The sequence below is a fragment of the Alosa alosa genome, chromosome 13 (genome assembly GCF_017589495.1).
Source record: "Alosa alosa isolate M-15738 ecotype Scorff River chromosome 13, AALO_Geno_1.1, whole genome shotgun sequence".
Lineage (NCBI taxonomy): Eukaryota > Metazoa > Chordata > Actinopteri > Clupeiformes > Clupeidae > Alosa > Alosa alosa.
In genome coordinates this window covers 22125723-22144014 of record NC_063201.1, presented here as the reverse complement: position 1 = coordinate 22144014, position 18292 = coordinate 22125723, and the positions used below count along the sequence as shown (strand labels likewise).

The 18292-nt window shown below is 43.6% G+C and overlaps 1 protein-coding gene across 1 annotated transcript in view; it reads left to right on the top strand.

Annotated features, from left to right (window-relative positions):
* cdk14 (cyclin-dependent kinase 14) overlaps positions 1-18292 on the top strand; it is a 163208-nt gene that overhangs the window by 47626 nt on the left and 97290 nt on the right. Inside the window, exons 4-6 of the mRNA XM_048261921.1 lie at positions 10629-10723; positions 11765-11844; positions 15524-15618. Coding sequence (XP_048117878.1) covers positions 10629-10723; positions 11765-11844; positions 15524-15618 — 270 coding nt within the window. The remainder of the gene's footprint in view (positions 1-10628; positions 10724-11764; positions 11845-15523; positions 15619-18292) is intronic.

Sequence of the window (18292 nt, the reverse complement as noted above, 5' to 3'; positions counted from 1 at the left end):
TTATGATACAAGCATAAAATTAGGCATGTATATGTGCTCAAGACCAATACAATCAAATCTGCCTGATTTGCCATTTTTAATGGCGGCCATAAAACTCTAAAAATTGATTTGTTGTACAGAATTGACAAAGGAAATTATGATACAGCCATGAAATTTGGCAGGTTTGTGCTTAAGACCAACACAATACATTCTAACTGATTTTCCAGTTTAAATGACGGCCATTTTCCAAGATGGCCGCCAAAAAATACCATAGAAATGGATTTGTTGCACAGAATTGCAAGCAAGTTATTATACAAGCATGAATTTTGGCATGAATGTGCTAAAAAAACAATACAATCAAATCTACCTGACTCGCCACTTGAAATGGAAGCCATTTTACAATGTGGCTGCCAAAAGACTGAATTTAGCCCAGAAGTGAGCAAGAAAATGATGATACAAGTATGTCATTTTGTGTGTTTGTGCTAAAGAGCAATATAATCAAATCCACCTCATTTGCAACTTGAAAATGTAATATGGCAGCCATTTTTAAAGCCAAAACCAAATAAGACACTAGAACTTCATTAATTGCAATTAATTTAGCAGATGTGGCCCAAATCAATGTTAACATTCACTACATTTCTGTTTCCTTCTATGATGAAGTCATTGGAAATTCAATCAAGCAAAAATCAAGCAAAAAGGCACATAACTGAGATTCAGTGTTTCACAAATGAACTATGTACAAAGACTACAAACCCTAGAAGGGCTAAATTAATCTTAGAAATCTCACTGAGAGACAATAGAAGAGAGTGTATGGAACAGCATCAGGACTGACAGAGCCGTGCACCAACTTGCCTATCTAAAATACGACTGTACAACCAGAGCAGGCGATAACAGAGCATGTTTTTTTTTTTTTTTTTGGTAACTGTAACAAGGCAAAGAACTCGGATGCCAAGAAGAACAATATGGCAGTAAGTATCTCAGCATGGAAAAATAACAGTCCATTTCACAGCAAATGTGAGCAATTTTTCAATTGTGTTTTTAAGAAAACACCATCAACATTTCACCCTTTGGAATTAATTGAGTCACTGTAACAGTGCTCTACATCTACTATTCACATGTGCCACCACATAGTGCTGTGCACAAAAGCCCCAAACGGAAGCACTTGCATCTATGGGTGCAACCTTTTTTGCATGAACACTTAGTGAGTTCCTGACAGCTGGCTGCAATTGGAGGCAAAGTTGTCCAACAAACCTCCCATGTATCATCTCCTTTCATCCAACCCCATTCAGCAGGATTCCCAATATCTGGCCTGGCGATTGTAGTCTGGCCCCAGATGATTTTTCTGACCATGTCACAAGTAAGATGTAATATTTCTTTACCCACCCTCACCTTGAGCATGGAAAAGGGCAATGTTGCTACAGTTTGTCAAACCAAACTTTTTTTTGACGTTGCGGTCAGTCAGGCCTTCAGAGTGGTTACACAGAACACTTATATGCTAGTATGCCTCATATATAATATTCCTGTCTGTTCTTACTGCCCTACTTTGTAGCCTACTCTCCTACTACAAATTACACTGTATATGCCGTTTTACATTTGAGTATGTGTACTGTATATCACTCTCGATATCCTTACAATATTTAGACCAAAACTATCTGAATTAAACCAGCCAGTGAGGTTATTCAGAATTAATTTTAGCCACTTACAGCGACATTGGACCACTGCTGATTGATTCACTCTGGTCGCCTTGTTCTCTAACTCTGGGGTAATTGTGGGGACAGTCACAGAGAGCACAAATTATAGTGAGCGGCACATTATTACCATATTATTACCATTAGCACGTCATTAGTGTTTTTAAACGCCCATATCGAGAAAATCATAAATTACTGTTATTAGCATATTATTACCACAATGGTATCGCATCACGCACCACCCTCCATTGACATCAAGAATTGTCATTATTAGCATGTTATCACCATGTAATCAGTGTGTTATAAGGGGCTTATTTGTTGTTAATAACTGTTACCGCTGTTATTTGCATGTAAAACCAAAAGCGACCTATGCGACCAGAAAGACGGAAGTCATTATTTGTCTATGGAGGGTCGGCGAATAAAGCGACCAAAGTGAATTCGCCGGGACCGAACCAATCTGGGCGAACAGAACGATTAAGCGATTTAGCAATTAAAAGTCAGCTAATATGATGGTAATGAGCGGTTCGGCAAAAAACAATTGCTCTTATCTTCGAATGTCCCAGGCTGACGAGCCAGAGCCGTTATGTGATTAGCTAAATCAAACATGTCAATGTCACGTCCAGAGCGAAAAAAGCGAATTCATGACAAAGCTTCTTCAGCGACCTTGGCTACTTGGTAGCTGAGGTTGTTTCTGGTGTACACGCATCTTTTGTTTAACAGCAACATTGAGAAAACCATTAATTGCTGTTATTAGCATATTAGTATCATTGTATTATTAGCATGTCATAACCATTTTATTTGTTTGGGGGGATGGGGGGTGGCATCACACAACGCCCTCCATTGACATTAAGAACTGGCATTATTAGCATGTTATCACTATGCTATTTGTGTGTCATAAGTGGCTTATTTGTCATTGTGGAAGATTTTTAATATCTGTATCACTTCATCATCTATGGAAACATATTTAAGGAGAGTGAACTATTATTTACACCACATTTGCAATTTGCACATTTGAAATTTGCAAATTTCTCGGGTCTTTTTGGACGCCATCTTGGAAAATGGCCAGCATTTCAAGTAGCAAATCAAGTGGATTTGATTGTATTGGTCTTGATCACATCCATGCCAAATTTCATGTGTCCATCATAATTTGCTTTGACAATTCTGTGCAATAAATCAATTTCTAGGGTCTTTTTTGGCAGCCATCTTGGAAAATGGCCACCATTTCAAGTGGCCAATCAGGTAGATTTCATTGTATTGCTCTTGAGCACATATGTGTTGAGTTTCGTGCTTGTATCATAATTTGCTAGGTCAATTCTATGCAATAAATACATTTCTGGAGTCTTTTTTGGTGGCCATCTTGGAAAATGGCCACCATTTCAAGTGGCCAATCAGGTAGATTTGATTGTATTTGTCTTAAGCACATACATGTCGAATTTCATGCTTGTATCATAATTTGCTAGGTCAATTCTATGCAATAAATCAATTTCTGGAGTCTTTTTTGGCGGCCATCTTGGAAAATGGCCGCCATTTCAAGTGGCCAATCAGGTAGATTTGATTGTATTGGTCATAAGCACATACCTACAAAGTTTCATGCTTGTATCATAATTTGCACGATTCTTGCCAAATTGGCCTTGTAGCCGCTCTACTATTTGGGGTGCTATTGGACTGAAGCACTCAAAGGTGGAAGTTGAGGGGGGTCATCCCTATGTTCCCCGGGTCCTATGTTCCCCGCTCGGGGTTAGGGTTATGGTTAGGGTTTTAAAAAAGGGTCCTATGTTCCCCGGTCCCATACAAAGTGGGGAACATAGGACCTGGGGAACATAGTACACCCCCAGTTGAGGTAGTTATAGTTCTGCAGAGGGACACTTGACTGTGGTGTTAATTGTTGAGTGAGTCCACTTTCGTATGAGTACATGTTGAATGAGGGTGCTTTATGTGTGAGTATGTAATTAATGAAAGGCTTCAGAAGGAGTGGAGATTGCATGTTTCATATGGTTCCCACGGAAATGGAAAAGTCATGAATCCCTTTTACCAGGTCTGGAAAAGTCATGAAATTCATTGGAAAATATATTATCATTAATGTAAATATGATGTTATTGAGCTCTTTCAGGGATAATGGGTGCAGTGTGATACAGTTTCCACTTGAACTGACAGCCTAACTAGCATAATTTAATTAAAAAATAAGAAAGGTTGTTTCATTTTCATCCAATAATGTGTGAGTGAAATCATATACTTAAGGTACTGCAGGCTGTAAATGTTAATGACAATTTTTAGAAGAGTCTTTAAAAAGGCCTGGAGAAGTACGTCTTCTGAAATGTTGTCAATGAAATTATGTCATGGATAACTTATCTTGAGTGAAGCTACTCTTGAGGAGCTAAATAGCCACTCGTACACTGGTAGAAGTAGTAGGCTACATATACCAGTAACACTTAATTTCTGCCTTCAGTGTTGCTGACATCACAGAACAAAATGTACATGTTGGTTAAATATAGCTAACAGAAAGAAACTGCACAAGCCCAGTCAGCAGCTAATACCCATGAGATCAGTGGGCGTTAAGGACCATATAAAAAATCTAGATCTAGCCTAGATCAGGACTGCATCTACAAATGGATCAAAGCCATTGCGAGCAGCTATCTGAAAGTGCGTTAGCATGAGCGCACTAGCGGGGGCATTGTATCATGTAACAGCGAGGAGCCCGAGTGCGAGTTCTGGGTCTGTATCTGTCAGGTAACCGGCTGAAACCTCATCTGTGCCTCATGTTGCCTTACAAGTCAGGATCACTTTCTCATTCCGGCAGCAGAGAGTCTGACTACACGCCCCTGGCTAATGCTCTCTAGTGAGAGCAAGGGTAGAGGGAAGAAAAGGTTTTTCATCTCCAAGTTGTCTGAGCTGAACTGTAGAAGCTAAGACATACCCATGCAGCCCAAGGCAAAAATGTACAATTTTGGTGAACCCGATATCCTGAATTTTAAGCACAGCTCACTTAAATCGATTTCCCACAGTGGTCATGGAATTATAGGGCTGCGTTGTGGAGGTGCATCTATGTAAAAAAAAACACTGGATTTAAAGCTGCTATTTGCTGAATGGCACAGAAATGTTAAATCGAGCCAGGTGATGCAAATTGGACCAAATTGAATTGATTCTCAGCGCCGTTGCACAGAAACCCTGAATGAATTGTTTATTTTATTGATTCCGTAGCAGCCTACCCCCAGAGTGTTTGTGTTTTAGGGCACACTCAGGCTTTTTCCGGAGCGAGCGTGTGTGTGGTCACCAGAGAGCGGAATGGAGAGAATGAGAGAGTGGTGTGTGTCAGCGGGGGAGAGAGAGAGAGAGAGAGAGAGAGAGAGAGAAGGGAAGCAACAACAGAGGAGAAATAGATGCAGAGCATACTTGCTTGCTGATTCACAGTGATGAAAAATGCATGAGTGAGAGATGAGTGATGCTCTTAAGAGTGGCGGGGACATCGAAGTGGGTCCCAGGGGTGGGGGGTAGCACAGAGAGCCTTCACCCCCAGCCAGGCGCTCCTCAGTGGGAGACAGCAGCTCATTTACTAGCCCATCTCTTCAGAACTCCATCTCTCCTCAGGTAGCCAGATCCTACTCCTGCTCATAGTGGAGTAAAGGTGTGTGTGTGTGTGTGTGTGTGTGTGTGTGTGTGTGTGTGCAGGCTTATGTATGTAAGTGAGAGAATGATGCACGAATAATGACTTGACTCACGCTGTGTCAAAGCTGACATATATAGAAACAGCCAGCAAACACACAGGGGTACACACACACACACACACACACACACACACCTTCACAGCAGGGCTTTGGGTCACCCTGCATGTGTTTGCTGTGATGGGGAGCGTGTTACCGGTGTGTGTGTGATTACTGCCTGGCTCAGGTTGCTGTGGAGGGATCCCTTTGGTCTGGCGCTTTCAGGGATTAGGTTGTAGATCAGGGACCACCTGGACGTGATCATTTCATGGTTCCGCATTTCAGATGAAAATTGACCTCAGGATACGGTGCTTATAAAATCATGGAGTGTGTGCTTGGGGTAGATGGGGTGGGGGGTTGACCCAATAAAACCATTTCTGTGAAATGAGATATTGTGTCCATTCATCACTGATGGAGATTGTGTTATATTCAGAAAGGTGTAGATGGAGAATGAGATAGTGCTATATTCAGAAAAGTGTCTCTTGGGTAGATGTACAGAGATGTACAGAGGAAGTGTAATTAAGTATATATACTCTTTTGATCCCGTGAGGGAAATTTGGTCTCTGCATTTATCCCAATCTGTGAATTAGTGAAACACACTCGGCACACAGTGAACACACAGTGAGGTGAAGCACACACTAATCTAATCCCAATGCAGTGAGCTGCCTGCTACAGCGGCGCTCAGGGACCAGTGAGGGGTTAGGCACTTCAGCCGTTCCTACTGGTCGGGGTTTGAACCAGCAACCCTCCGGTTACAAGTCCGGAGCGCTAACCAGTAGGCCAAGGCTGCCCCCTTAGCAACTTAGTCCCTCCGCAGAAGGCAAACACTGTCCCTTGCCATATTATGTTGAATTTACTAAGCATTCACTTCATCAGGTAAATAGTGTTTGTCACTGCCCTCCAACATTATTTAGCAAGCATGGCCCACAACTGAACACTTCAATCACAGGCGTAAAAAATGAAAGTAGCACATTGGAAGGTAAACAAAAGTAAAAGTTGGTTCTGAGAATGGTTCACAGAGGCAGAACTGGTGCTTTGAATAGGCTACCGGCTCTGTTGTTTCTGAAAGTTTATCTTATTGATACCTTTCTGGATTACACCTGCTTTTATAAATAAAAGCGGAGAATTTTCCCTGCAAAACATACATGCACTTTTTTCATACATATGCCGGAATACCTAATCAATCGCTCTTAGCAATACCTAATCAATCGCTCTTAGCGATACCTAATCAATCATTCTTAGCAATACCTAATCAATTGCTCTTAGCACTTCTCCATGTTTTTGCACAATACTCCCACATTTCCCTTGACCTTCCCATAATGCATGGATGAGACAGAAGAGCACAGTTCGCCTGACAGTCTTCTCCAGGGGAGCTCATAATGAATGACGTGGTGTATTTATTTCTTATTATTATTTTATATTCATGTCTGTGGTGCCTCTTTTGGGTGTCTTGCCATTTGCACAGCCTGAGATCTGCACAGTGAACATAATGGACCTCATGCAGAGACCTTCTCTTATTATATTTTTCCTTAACTCTCTCTTCAGAGAAAAAAGATAAGTCAACTCCAGATGCACTAAACCTTCTTAACCATCCCGATCTGCTCTTAGATTTGAGGATATTCTTAGAAACACTATCTACCGGTATAAGTCATTCAGATGCTGAATGCATGCAATATCACAGTATTTCATATAATCATTATAGCCCTCTAAACATATGAAAAGTTCAGATGCAAAACCCTCTAAATCCGTCTGACTACTTTTCTTTTTTTATCAGGCTCCTAGAGTGGTATTTAGCGGGTTTTGAAGCAAAATTATTTGATTAACATATATGTGTCCACTGTCCATACTATGTGTTGAGAGCATTCATTCACAATCTTATCTCATTTTTGACAGAGGTGGCGTTTAGAGGGTATTGCATCTGAACTCTTCATATCATAGTATACATTTGATTAGATTATGATCAGGCATGTTTTATGTTACCTTTTTATGTTTATGTTTTTTTTTATCTTGCTAATCTTTTCCTATCTTGCTACCTAAGATGCATAACCTAATGAATCCCAGAACTCATCAGGCACTAACGAAATAAGGACAGATCATGGATACGAAATAAAGAGAGCAATGATGCTTGTGTGTGGCTTTATGCTTGGGACCCCTGTGTGATAACACTGTGAGAGTCCAACATTCTCTCGGAACTGTCCCTCAGATAGGATTTCACTTCCTCTCCCATCTCCAGGGAGAGATGGTGTTTAGCAAAACCTCTCCCTAGTGTTTGGCCCGGTTGTTACGCACCGCAAGATGACCAGACAAGATATAGGCTATGGCTTTAAAACCAAAAACAGTGTTCAATCACCACTGAAACACACCACAACATAAACTATCCTCAAGCAGATGTGTGTGTGTGTGTGTGTGTGTGTGTGTGTGTGTGTGTGTGTATGTGCATGTGAGGGAGAGAGAGATAGAGGGTTGAGAAAGAGAGAGAGAGGGGGGAGAGAGACTACCGTTAAGGCCTGAGCAGTATGCTGCTCCATTGGGACTGTCTGGAATCTGTTGGAGCCCCTTTCCTCTGCCCGGCTCCCTTCCCTCGTTCCCTCGTCCCTGAGCTGCCCCCCACCCCACCCCACCCCACCCCTGCAGAATGCCGTAACCTTTCCCAGAGTGTGTGTGTGTGTGGCAACATCTGCACGTCCACCGCCAGTCTTTGCAAATGTCACACAGCTTTTCCAAAGGGCTCTTCTGCCTGCCCAGGATATAGGTGTCTCCACTAAAAAACAACAACTTGTCATTCACAGTCACGGAAAGAAAAAGCAGACGATAAAGGTCTTGGAAATAGCTCCAAACGTCCCTTGTGGAGAATAGATGCCCAGGTTGGTGTGGGGCTAATTTGGAAGTATTCATTCTTAGAGGACCCTGATGTGATATTGAATTGGGCAAAGGCAGAGCTAGGTGATTGAAACAGCTATTTACAGCCTCAGAGAAAGTAAACAGCTCTCTGGTGGCCGATCACATCTTGCAGATTCATTTGCACTTGAGCTCCGTGTGATACCCACAAGGGCTCCAATCTTCGGGTCCATTTTTGTCTTAATACATATAGGGAAGGCGGATGGAAACATGGTTTATGGATGGAATTGCAGGGATTCGAGGTAGATGCCAGGGACTGTGGGTAAAACAAATAAGGTTCAATTTGAGGAGTTTCTTTTTCTTTCAGGGAAATAGTGGGAAGCATGGTACTTCCATGTGATGCGTGTAAATCACACACTACATTCAAACAAACAAATTCACATATGCACACACACACACACACACGGGCATGTGCACGCGCCCACACACACACACACACACACTTGCTATTTCCATTAATTCGTAAACCTACTCATCCATTATGTAAATTTGCGGGAGTTCAAGAACAGAATCATTTAAATTCAGCGTATTGATTTGATGTTCTGGCCAGATACTCGCTTTGGCGGAATTCTCCGGCTCTCGCTCCTCCTCCGTCTTATTGATCAGGCGTCATGAGGCGGACGGACAAGGCCAGGCCTGCTGTGCATCTGGTGCTATTGCAAACAATTAATGTTTTTTACCATGCAATCATCCATCAGAGAGATAGAGAGAGAGAGAGAGAAAGAGAGAGAGAGAGAGAGAGAGAGAGAGTGTTCAGCCTGCCTACATAGTGTGGGTCTGGGTGAACCAGTCGCTGCAGCCTTCAGGTTGCTTATCTCTGATCGCGAGCCCAGGTGGGGAGAAGTGAAAAACACTGCAGGACTGTGGGGAGGAGGAGGCTGACTGAGGCTCCGTAGTCAGGCTCCGTAACGGCACATGAGGCCCGCACTGCACTCAAGCCCCTATGTAGCCAGCGGCCCAGAGCAGTAGCGCGACAGATGCCCGGAGAAAGCAGGCAGGTGTTTGTGCTTCAGGAGTAGCTTAGAGATAAGCATAACGCTTGCAACAGCCCCTCCGCCCGCAACTGTGCTAATGGAGGTGCAGCAGTAGCAGTCTTCAGAGAGAGCCGGGGGAGAGGGAGAGAGAAAAGAGAAAGAGAGAGCTGCTTTGTGATGTTCGACTGCAAGCTCCCATTCTATCTCTAATACTAATCGCATTCGTTACAGCCAGTATAGGGCAGCCGATTGCAAACAGAAAGGTGCTGTGGGAGTGCTGCTGTGCTGTGCTGTGCTGTGCTGTGCCAGCCTCTCCCTCGCCTCTCCCCGCGCCTCTCTCTCTCTCTCTTTCTCTCTCTCTCTCTCTCTCTCTCTCCGTGAGCAGTCGCTACAGGGAGCACACCTGGCATTCTCTGCAGTAACTACATACTGGAATTCCCATGGTGGCTCTGAGAAGCCTGGAGGCATCCTCTCCTGTCTGCGGGGGAAGCGATCCATCAGGCCCACCAGTGGAGCTGACGCCAGCACTGCCATCAGGTGTCGATTGGTTGGGCAGCCTAAGCCTGCGAACACGAACCGCCCAGTCGGTAGCCACGCGACTGGTCCAGGCTCTGCTCATTTGCCGTTCTGCCAAGATGCTTGATAATTGTATAGTTGTCGTACCATGTGAACAGAAACAGGGTGTTTTGTTTTGCCAAAGATGACAGTGGTTCATTTTAGTAAACTCTCTCTTTGCCTGTTTCTTATATCATGATGAGACTATTGTAAGAGTATTATGACACGTGTGTGTGTGTCTAGCGTGTGGTTGCAAATGTGTGTATGTGTGTGGGTACATGTGTGTGTGTGTGTGTGTGTGTGTGTGCGCATGTCTGTGCATGTGTGTGTGTGTGTGTGTGTGTATGGGGGGTTAACTGGAATGACTGTAATTGCTTTGCGACTCTGCTTCACTTGCTTTATTTCTCTGTGGCATTCCCCAGCTATTGATGACCATTCTTTCACCATGACAGCTTTAAGCCATCACTCTGTGCATGATGGTCACTCTCCTGTGGCCCATGAAACTCCCTTAATGAAGATCTGAGACCGCTCTATCAAAAACATCCACCAATCAGTGTTCTCCTGGGAGACTGATAGACCATGCCTCTCATAATTATAGGAGAGATGTGGTTGGGTGGCGAGGCATGTAATAAGGAAACTGGTCTAAGGAAGACCAAGACTGCTGTGTTTTTAATCAGAGGTAAAGCATGAACATGACGGAACCATCTGGAAGTAAACCAGTCTCAGGGTCTGTGTGGCTGTATTGACAGGATGTAGTTCCAGGCGGGGTTGTTGGTCCACATTTCTCTAATGTTTCTCTTAACATTTGCTCCTGTCCTTTTTTTTTCATTTCACAGCCCACCAGCCCTAAGTTTGGAAAGGCCGACTCATACGAGAAGCTGGAGAAACTGGGGGAAGGCTCATATGCCACTGTGTACAAGGGAAAGAGCAAGTCAGTTATATTTCTTTCCCTCTGTCTCTCATACAGTACACACACACACACACACACACACACACACACACACACACACACACACACACTGTAGACACAGACATACATCTTTCTCACACACACATTCTTTTTTTGCTGTCACAATGTGATCCTAGTGTGTGCTCTCTCTTTGCCCCATCACTGTGTGTGTGTGTGTGTGTGTGTGTGTGTGTGTGTGTGTGTGTGTGTGTGTGTGTGTGTGTGTGTGTGTGTCTCTATGTCTGTCTGTCCATCGGTCTGTCTAGACTGTGTCCTTTCAACACAATAATTGAATTATATATCTTTGCCATAAGCTAGTCTTCAGTGCAACCATAGTCAATTATTACTTACGTGCACAATTTAATTGCATCTCAATCTTACCACAGAGATGGACTGGGACCTCGATGAACATATGGCTGTGGTAGCTTAGTTTATCTTCCCAAGCATGAAATACCATTTGTTTTATCAAATCTCTTTTAAATGGGATTGTTTTCAGGCATTTGTTTCAGAATGATTTTCCCTCTTTCACATTATTCTGCCCTGCATACCAATAGAAAAAGGTAAATCATTAGCCTTTACAAATTAAAGTCTGAAAAATTAATTTCATACACTACAAATTGGATTGAATATTGCACAGGCCATTGTTCATGGTCCTGTAGCTTTCTTGCTTTTGTATGTGTGTGTTTGTGCTCTTTCTCTCTCTCTCTCTCTCTCTCTCTCTTTCTCTCTATCTCTTTCTTTCTCTCTCTCTCTCTCGCTCTCTTGCTCTCTATAGCACATTTGATTGGTGTGAGTTATTGCATTTAATGCCGTGTCTTAAAATGGCTGAGTCTCACTCCAGTGCCTCTAAATTGCATTTCATTGACTCTAGAAGACTCAGGTCCAGATGATGCCCTTTATTGACTACTGTTTTAATGCAATGCAGCTCTGACAAATGAACATTTTTATTTCACGCCCGCCCCCGCCCCCGCCTCCGCTCCAACCCCCCTTCAACCCACCCCACCCCACACCCCACCTCGGCAGGGTGAATGGGAAGCTGGTGGCGCTGAAAGTCATCCGTCTTCAGGAGGAGGAGGGCACCCCGTTCACAGCCATCAGAGAAGGTGGGTCCCGCTGACAAGCTGAGTTCACGAACTCAGTAGCACATGCATGACACACACATATACACACACACACACATATGGAGCCAAGGGGTTCACAACAGCAGTCACATTGTGCACTATACAGATTGCATCGTGAAAGGCAATTCACTGTGTTGTCTGTGGTTGTGTTTGTATGTTTCATGGGTGGAGGTGCTCCTCTGGACCCTCACCTCTTTTCATTTGAGAAGGAATAAGTTTCTCACATGTCTGTGTAGGAGTGACCACTGTGTGCCACTGTGACTAATGGTCATGGTCACGCAGGACCCAGAAGGCCATACTGTACATTGGTTTGTTGAGCCTCGCTGAGCTGCAGTCCATTCTTTCTGCATGTGATTGAGTTTCCTCCCCCATTAGTACCCAGAGATGCTGAAGTACCTCGCTGAGTTCTCACCGCATTTTTCACAGAGAGTTCAGCTCTGCTTAAGCCGAGTCTCATGAAACTTGAGTGTAATGTAAGGGGGCGGGGGGGGGGGTGTATGTGGCGGTGGAGGACTGAGTGAGTGATTCTAGCAGAGACCGGGAGTGTGAGAAACACCTGACGCTCACCGAACCCCCCAGCCCCTTTGGCGAGGAGTTGACGACCCATCTGTTTGATCTGTGAGATCCCCATGCCAGTGAGCTGAAGTTTGCCCTCCCAACACACACACACACACACACACACACACACACACACACACACACACACACACACACCATTCCAAGCCCCACTTCATCCCACCTCCTGCTGTGCGGATCATAGGACCGCTTTGAAAATTTCAAACTAATTCAGCAATCACGGGGCGAGGTGACTCCTAGCGCTGAACGTGCGGAGCATTCCATAAAGTCTGAGTGAGCTGACAGACACAAGAAGGAAAGACAGGCAGAGGGAGAGAGAGAGAGAGAAAGAGATGGAGGGATGACGAGAGAGGATGGGGAGAGAGAGGGACAGAGGTAGACTTTGTGTGTGTGTGTGTGTGTGTGTGTGTGTGTGTGTGTGTGTGTGTGTGTGTGTCTTGTAAGCTGTGTGCAGCGCTGCAGGTGTGTGCATGTGTGTGTGTGTGTGTGTGTATGTGTATGTGTATGTGTGCGTGTGATTGTGTGGATGGGATACATGGCCAAGTTGAAATGACCAGTTTCTAATGACCAGACCACTAAGGGTGAATTTATTTCCCCGATATCTGTTTTTTTTTTCTGAAATGTTAGTACTTTTGTTTTTTGTGGGTTACAGTAACAGTCAGGGTCCAGGTCTGACTTGTACAGGACATTTAGGTTCTGCTGTAGACCCTCTGCTGTTGGAGACAGCATAACTAAGTTGTCTGCAAAAAGTTCTGCAAGACTGCTCGATTTTTTTTTTTTTTTTTTTGCCAATTCTTTAATATAAATGTTGAAAAGGGTTGGTGATAGAGGGCAGCACTGTCTCACACCCCGTTCTTGAGTGAAGAATTATGTTAGTTTGTTTCCAATTTTACTTGCACATTTGTGGTTTAATTACATTGTTTTTATTATGCTGTATGTTTTTCCCCGGCCCTACACCAGTTTCAATAACTTGTAGAGTAGTACAGAATAGGCCATCATGCCAAAAGAATCAAAGGCCTTCTGGAAATCTCCAAAGCAAGCAAATATTTTTGTTTATGGTGTGTTTGATATTTTTTGATTAGGGTGTGTTTGATATTTATTAATTAGGGTGTGTTTGATATTTATTAATTAGGTGTATTTGATATTTATTGATTAGGGTGTGTTTGATATTTGTTTATTGTGTGTTTCCATATCAATCAAGTTTTGGTAAGTTTGGGTGTGTTCTGGGTTAATGCTGTGTTTTCTATAGTTTTTCAAAGTGACTTTTTTGTACTCCTCTATTTTGGATGGCAAGTTCATCTCGCTGCTTTTTGTTAAGTTTACTAAACATTTTTCCAGATTTCTTTTTAGTATTTAAATATTCTTCAATTGTCTCTAATTGATTTTTGGTGAACTGTTATTCTTTCGGAGTTTGTTTTTGTATTGTTTAAGCTCGTCATAATAACGCGTAAACCAGGGTCATCGGGTCATGAGAAGTTTTTTCCTCATGATTTTGGAATCCTGATCAAACCATTTTTCATGATCTTGTTTATTCTTTTGAGGGTTTTTGATAGTCTTAAGACTTTAGAAATGGTTGCCAGGTAATGAAAAATGGTGTTTAGACTCTCGGCTGCATGGTTTACATCATGGTTTGTGCAGGTAAGTACTAGCTATACATGTTTCTATTAGAGAACCCATTTTGGGTTGACAAAAAGCTTTTAGGTACTTCTCTTTGCTGTAATGGGCCCATCTGTAGGTTTATCTCTCGCTCTTACTGCTCCCTCACTCACAGTGAATCCAGTCTAAAACATAGCTGTTTTTCAGTCAAAGTTGGAGATGGAGCTCTTAGAGATGGAACTTGTGAGCAATGGTATCGTATTTCCATGCTGCACCCCCTGCTTAATCTCTCAAAATAATATGCAGGTGTGTGACTGTCAGTTTTGGCGATTACGTGACATGAAATCTCTTTTTTGAGCATCCTTTAGCAAGTTAGGTTTCCTGCTCAGTCCTTGAAAGGGCTTCTTGCAGCCGAAATAATCACATTTACCGCAGTGTGCAAAAGCTATTTGCTATTCTTAATGAGACACTTTCTTCTTCCCTTCTAAATAAAAGGGCTCCTGGAGTTCGTTTGGCTTTAATGAGATAAGATTTCTGCAAAGTGTTTGTTCTATGGTGATTGCCATGCAGTAATTAATGTGTGTGTGATGCGATTGTGTGTGTGTGTGTGTGTGTTTTTTGGGGCTCTTAGTAGATTCTCTGATCTTCAATAAGAAAGTGGAAAATTAATGATTTGACAGAAATCAATTAAGTAAACATTTGTGCCTTAGGTGGGGTGGTGGAATTAACAAATTACAAGGGCTGAAAGCAGGGGACTGGGAACACTAGTAACAGCCATGTGAGTGGTTACAGTAGATGTGATGATTGAAATGTTTGGCTACTTAGAAACATGACATTTCTTTATCTCAATGAGGACTAGGTTTTGTTTAGGTTAACTAATGCATTGATTTGCAATTTGGAAAAATCGATTTTTGACATAGATCTCCATGTCTCAAGGTCACCGAGTGCTGTCGGTATGGAAAAAAAAACAAAAACTACTGGTTTTACCTAGCTAGAGTTGCTAGTTCCAGCAGATAAAGCAGCCAGGCAGCTACAGCGCTACAATCTGGGCTGGGATGAGTGTCCTTGCAAGCCAAGCATTAGCCCTATTATATGAGTGTGCATTAGCATGTGTGGTGTATGCAGATATAAATGAAAATGCTATTAGAGCTGGGTACTAGTGTGTGTATTAGCATTCAAGTGTGGTGTACAGTATGCAGATATGACTGAAAGTGTTTTTAGCACTGGGTACTACTGTATTGTGTGTATTAGCATTCATGTGTGGTGTATGCAGATATGAATGAAAGTGCTTTTTAGCACTGGGTACTAGTGTGTGCATTGGTGTCTGAGGAACTGATGCATGTGCAGCTATTTGAGCTCTTTATTATTCCTGAGAAGCATTTTCAGTGTTCTGCTCCTCATCTCTCTTTCTCTCTCTCTCTCTCTCTCTCTCTCTCTCTCTCTCTCTCTCTCTCTCTCTCTCTCTCTCTCCCTGTCTCTCTCTGTACAGCATCTCTCCTGAAGGGCCTGAAGCACTCCAACATTGTGCTGCTCCACGACATCATCCACACCAAGGAAACTCTGACGCTGGTCTTTGAGTATGTGGTGAGTATGCCCCATGAGGCGCTGACACACTGCAATCCGAGCTGGACACCGCAGGCAAAATCTGCCAAGCGCTCGGTTCAGCACACGGCTCTGGCCACTGTGACCGGCCCTCTGCTTTTTGTCATCCCCCAGCCGTTTTAACTTTTAATGCCGTCCTGGTCAGTGTCCATTTTGACTCTCCTGGCAGATGGACACACAGCTTCTAGCCAGCCAAAGGTTGCCTTCTTTCTGCCCACAAATGAAGGCTCTAATTGAAGATTCTGGCTAGTCTCTGTTTATCGTGATTGCCACTCTCGTTGCATCTCTCTTTCGCTTGCTCTCTTCCACTTTCCTAAAGGACTTTCTCTCTCTTTCTCTGTTTCAGAGATGTCTCTCTCTCCCTCCCTCTATTTCATGACTAAGCTGTATCTCTATCTGTCTCTCTCTCTCCTCCACCTCTCTCTCCATCTCTGATTGACTTAGTGTGTTGTCTCTCTCTGTGTCTCTGTCATCGAATCTCTCCATATTTGTCTGCTTTGGCAACTTTCTCTCTCTATCTATCTATCTCTCAATTTAATTCAATTCAATTCAATTCAATTCAAATCAGCTTTACTGGCATGAAAACAAATATATGCTGCATTGCCAAAGCATTCACTGGAACAATAAAAGAAAAAAAATATGGGAATGGGTCATATCTGTTTTGCCATGCAGAGTCATTACAAATGTATCACTATTTTGTATGGCTGGTTCTTCAAGGTGCATTCTATGTTATATTTAGTCATTCTGTTGTTTGTAGTTACATACTGTCCTTTCTTCTTTCTGACTGTGCTTTCTCATTATCAAACTACTTTTCATCACGTTGTTTTGGATTTCTTGATATATTTATGTTTTTGTGGGATTGTAGGACAGATATAGGGATATAGGAAGAAATCAGATATGTGGTTTATATTTTCTACTGCGAGATTTACTGAGCTATACTGTGGGAGTAACTATACTTTAGCATGACAGACTGCATTGGTCCCCACATGGATGATGATGTGGCTGGGCTCACCCAGATGTTGCCAGCACAGCTGCTGACAGGCACTATCAGTCTTTGGACACCAAAGTTTTACTGGCAAATAGCTTTTCCGCCTTGATAAGTTTCCCATTTCAGTTCATTAGGATGACTATTTGTGAATCCAAATGATGTGGGGTGTCTTTTGGGACTGTTGCTGCTGGATTCGAGGACCTGCTGGTGGGGGAAGCATGGGTGTCTGAGTTGCAGCTAGCTCTGTAGGGGATGTACTGGGCTGTTGCTTACTGCTCTCTAAATGGTTGCACAGCGTCATCTCTTAGGGCGTATTCACACTATGCCATATGTACCGTACCCGAGTACTTTTGACCCCCAAAGTCCGTTTCGTATGACCAGTGAGATCGCTCCGTGTCGTAAGTGCCCTCTGAGTCTCTCTCTGTCCCACTCCATCTCCCCCATCTCTTACCATAGTTACTTAATGTAGGACATCAATTGCACTTTGAGATGGCTCAGATGTGAGAGCTCTATCAGTTCTCCCTCCTGTAAAGAGAGGCTCTTTGTAATTTGGCAGACTGACGGCTCCAGCTGTGTATCACTAGCCTCTCTGGTCCCTTGCTGGACTTGGCTTTGAGAGTGGCATCAGCAGGTGATTGGGCATGGTGGAGCAGCGATAACACTACCACCTGACATCCGGTTGGCCCGATATTGATTCCGGATTTGCTCGCATCCAGGACTAATTGGAATGTCTAATTGGAATCAAACTGATCTCGTCGCTGATGCTGGCTTGCGTTGCATGCAGTTAGCAGACAGTATGTGTTAGCTGTTTTGCTGCCACTGTGCTGTTGGTGTTGGTGTTGCTGTACTGGGATGGTAATATCCTCTCAGGTCCTTCTCTGGGTTTTCTCCAGCAAGTTATTACAAAAGATGGTGAGAAAAACATCCCACTGTCTCATTTGCATTCTCCTTCTACTTACTCACAAGGTTTTGCGGGTTTGGTGTGGTGAAAAATGCTAATTTTCTGGAGCTCATGTGAAGCAAGACTCTCTACATGACTCTATAGAACCTTCAGAGAATCTGTTCTCTCTCTCTCTCTCTCTCTCTCTCTCTCTATCTCTCTCCCCCCCCTCCCTCTCCTGCTCATGTGAGTGTGGCTCTGTGTCGTGTGTGTTTACAGAGTGGATTAGTGCTCTCTAAAGGTTTAGCCCGGCGCAGAACAGAGCTGAATTCAGGCCACCCGCCGCAGGTCGCCGCTCCCTTTGAAGCCTTAACGCTCAATTTGGCGTCCACGCCGACGAGTGCTGGGGCTACTGGCCACACCAGATGTGGGCCTGGTGACTGCAGAACTCGTCCTCATGAGGCCTGTGGATAAACACACACACACACACACACACACACACACACACACACACACACACACACAAAACACGCATATACACACACACACACACACACACACACACACACACACACACACACACATACACACACACACACACACACACGCACAAACACGCACACACACACACACACACACACACACACACACACACACACACACACACACACACACACACACTGGGTTAGCCCTGCGTTAGAGGAAGCTGCTGTGCCTGTCCAGATGGTTTTTAGAGAGAGATGCTGACACTGTAGGCAGGACAGTCCTCCTGAAAGGGAGGACAGCTG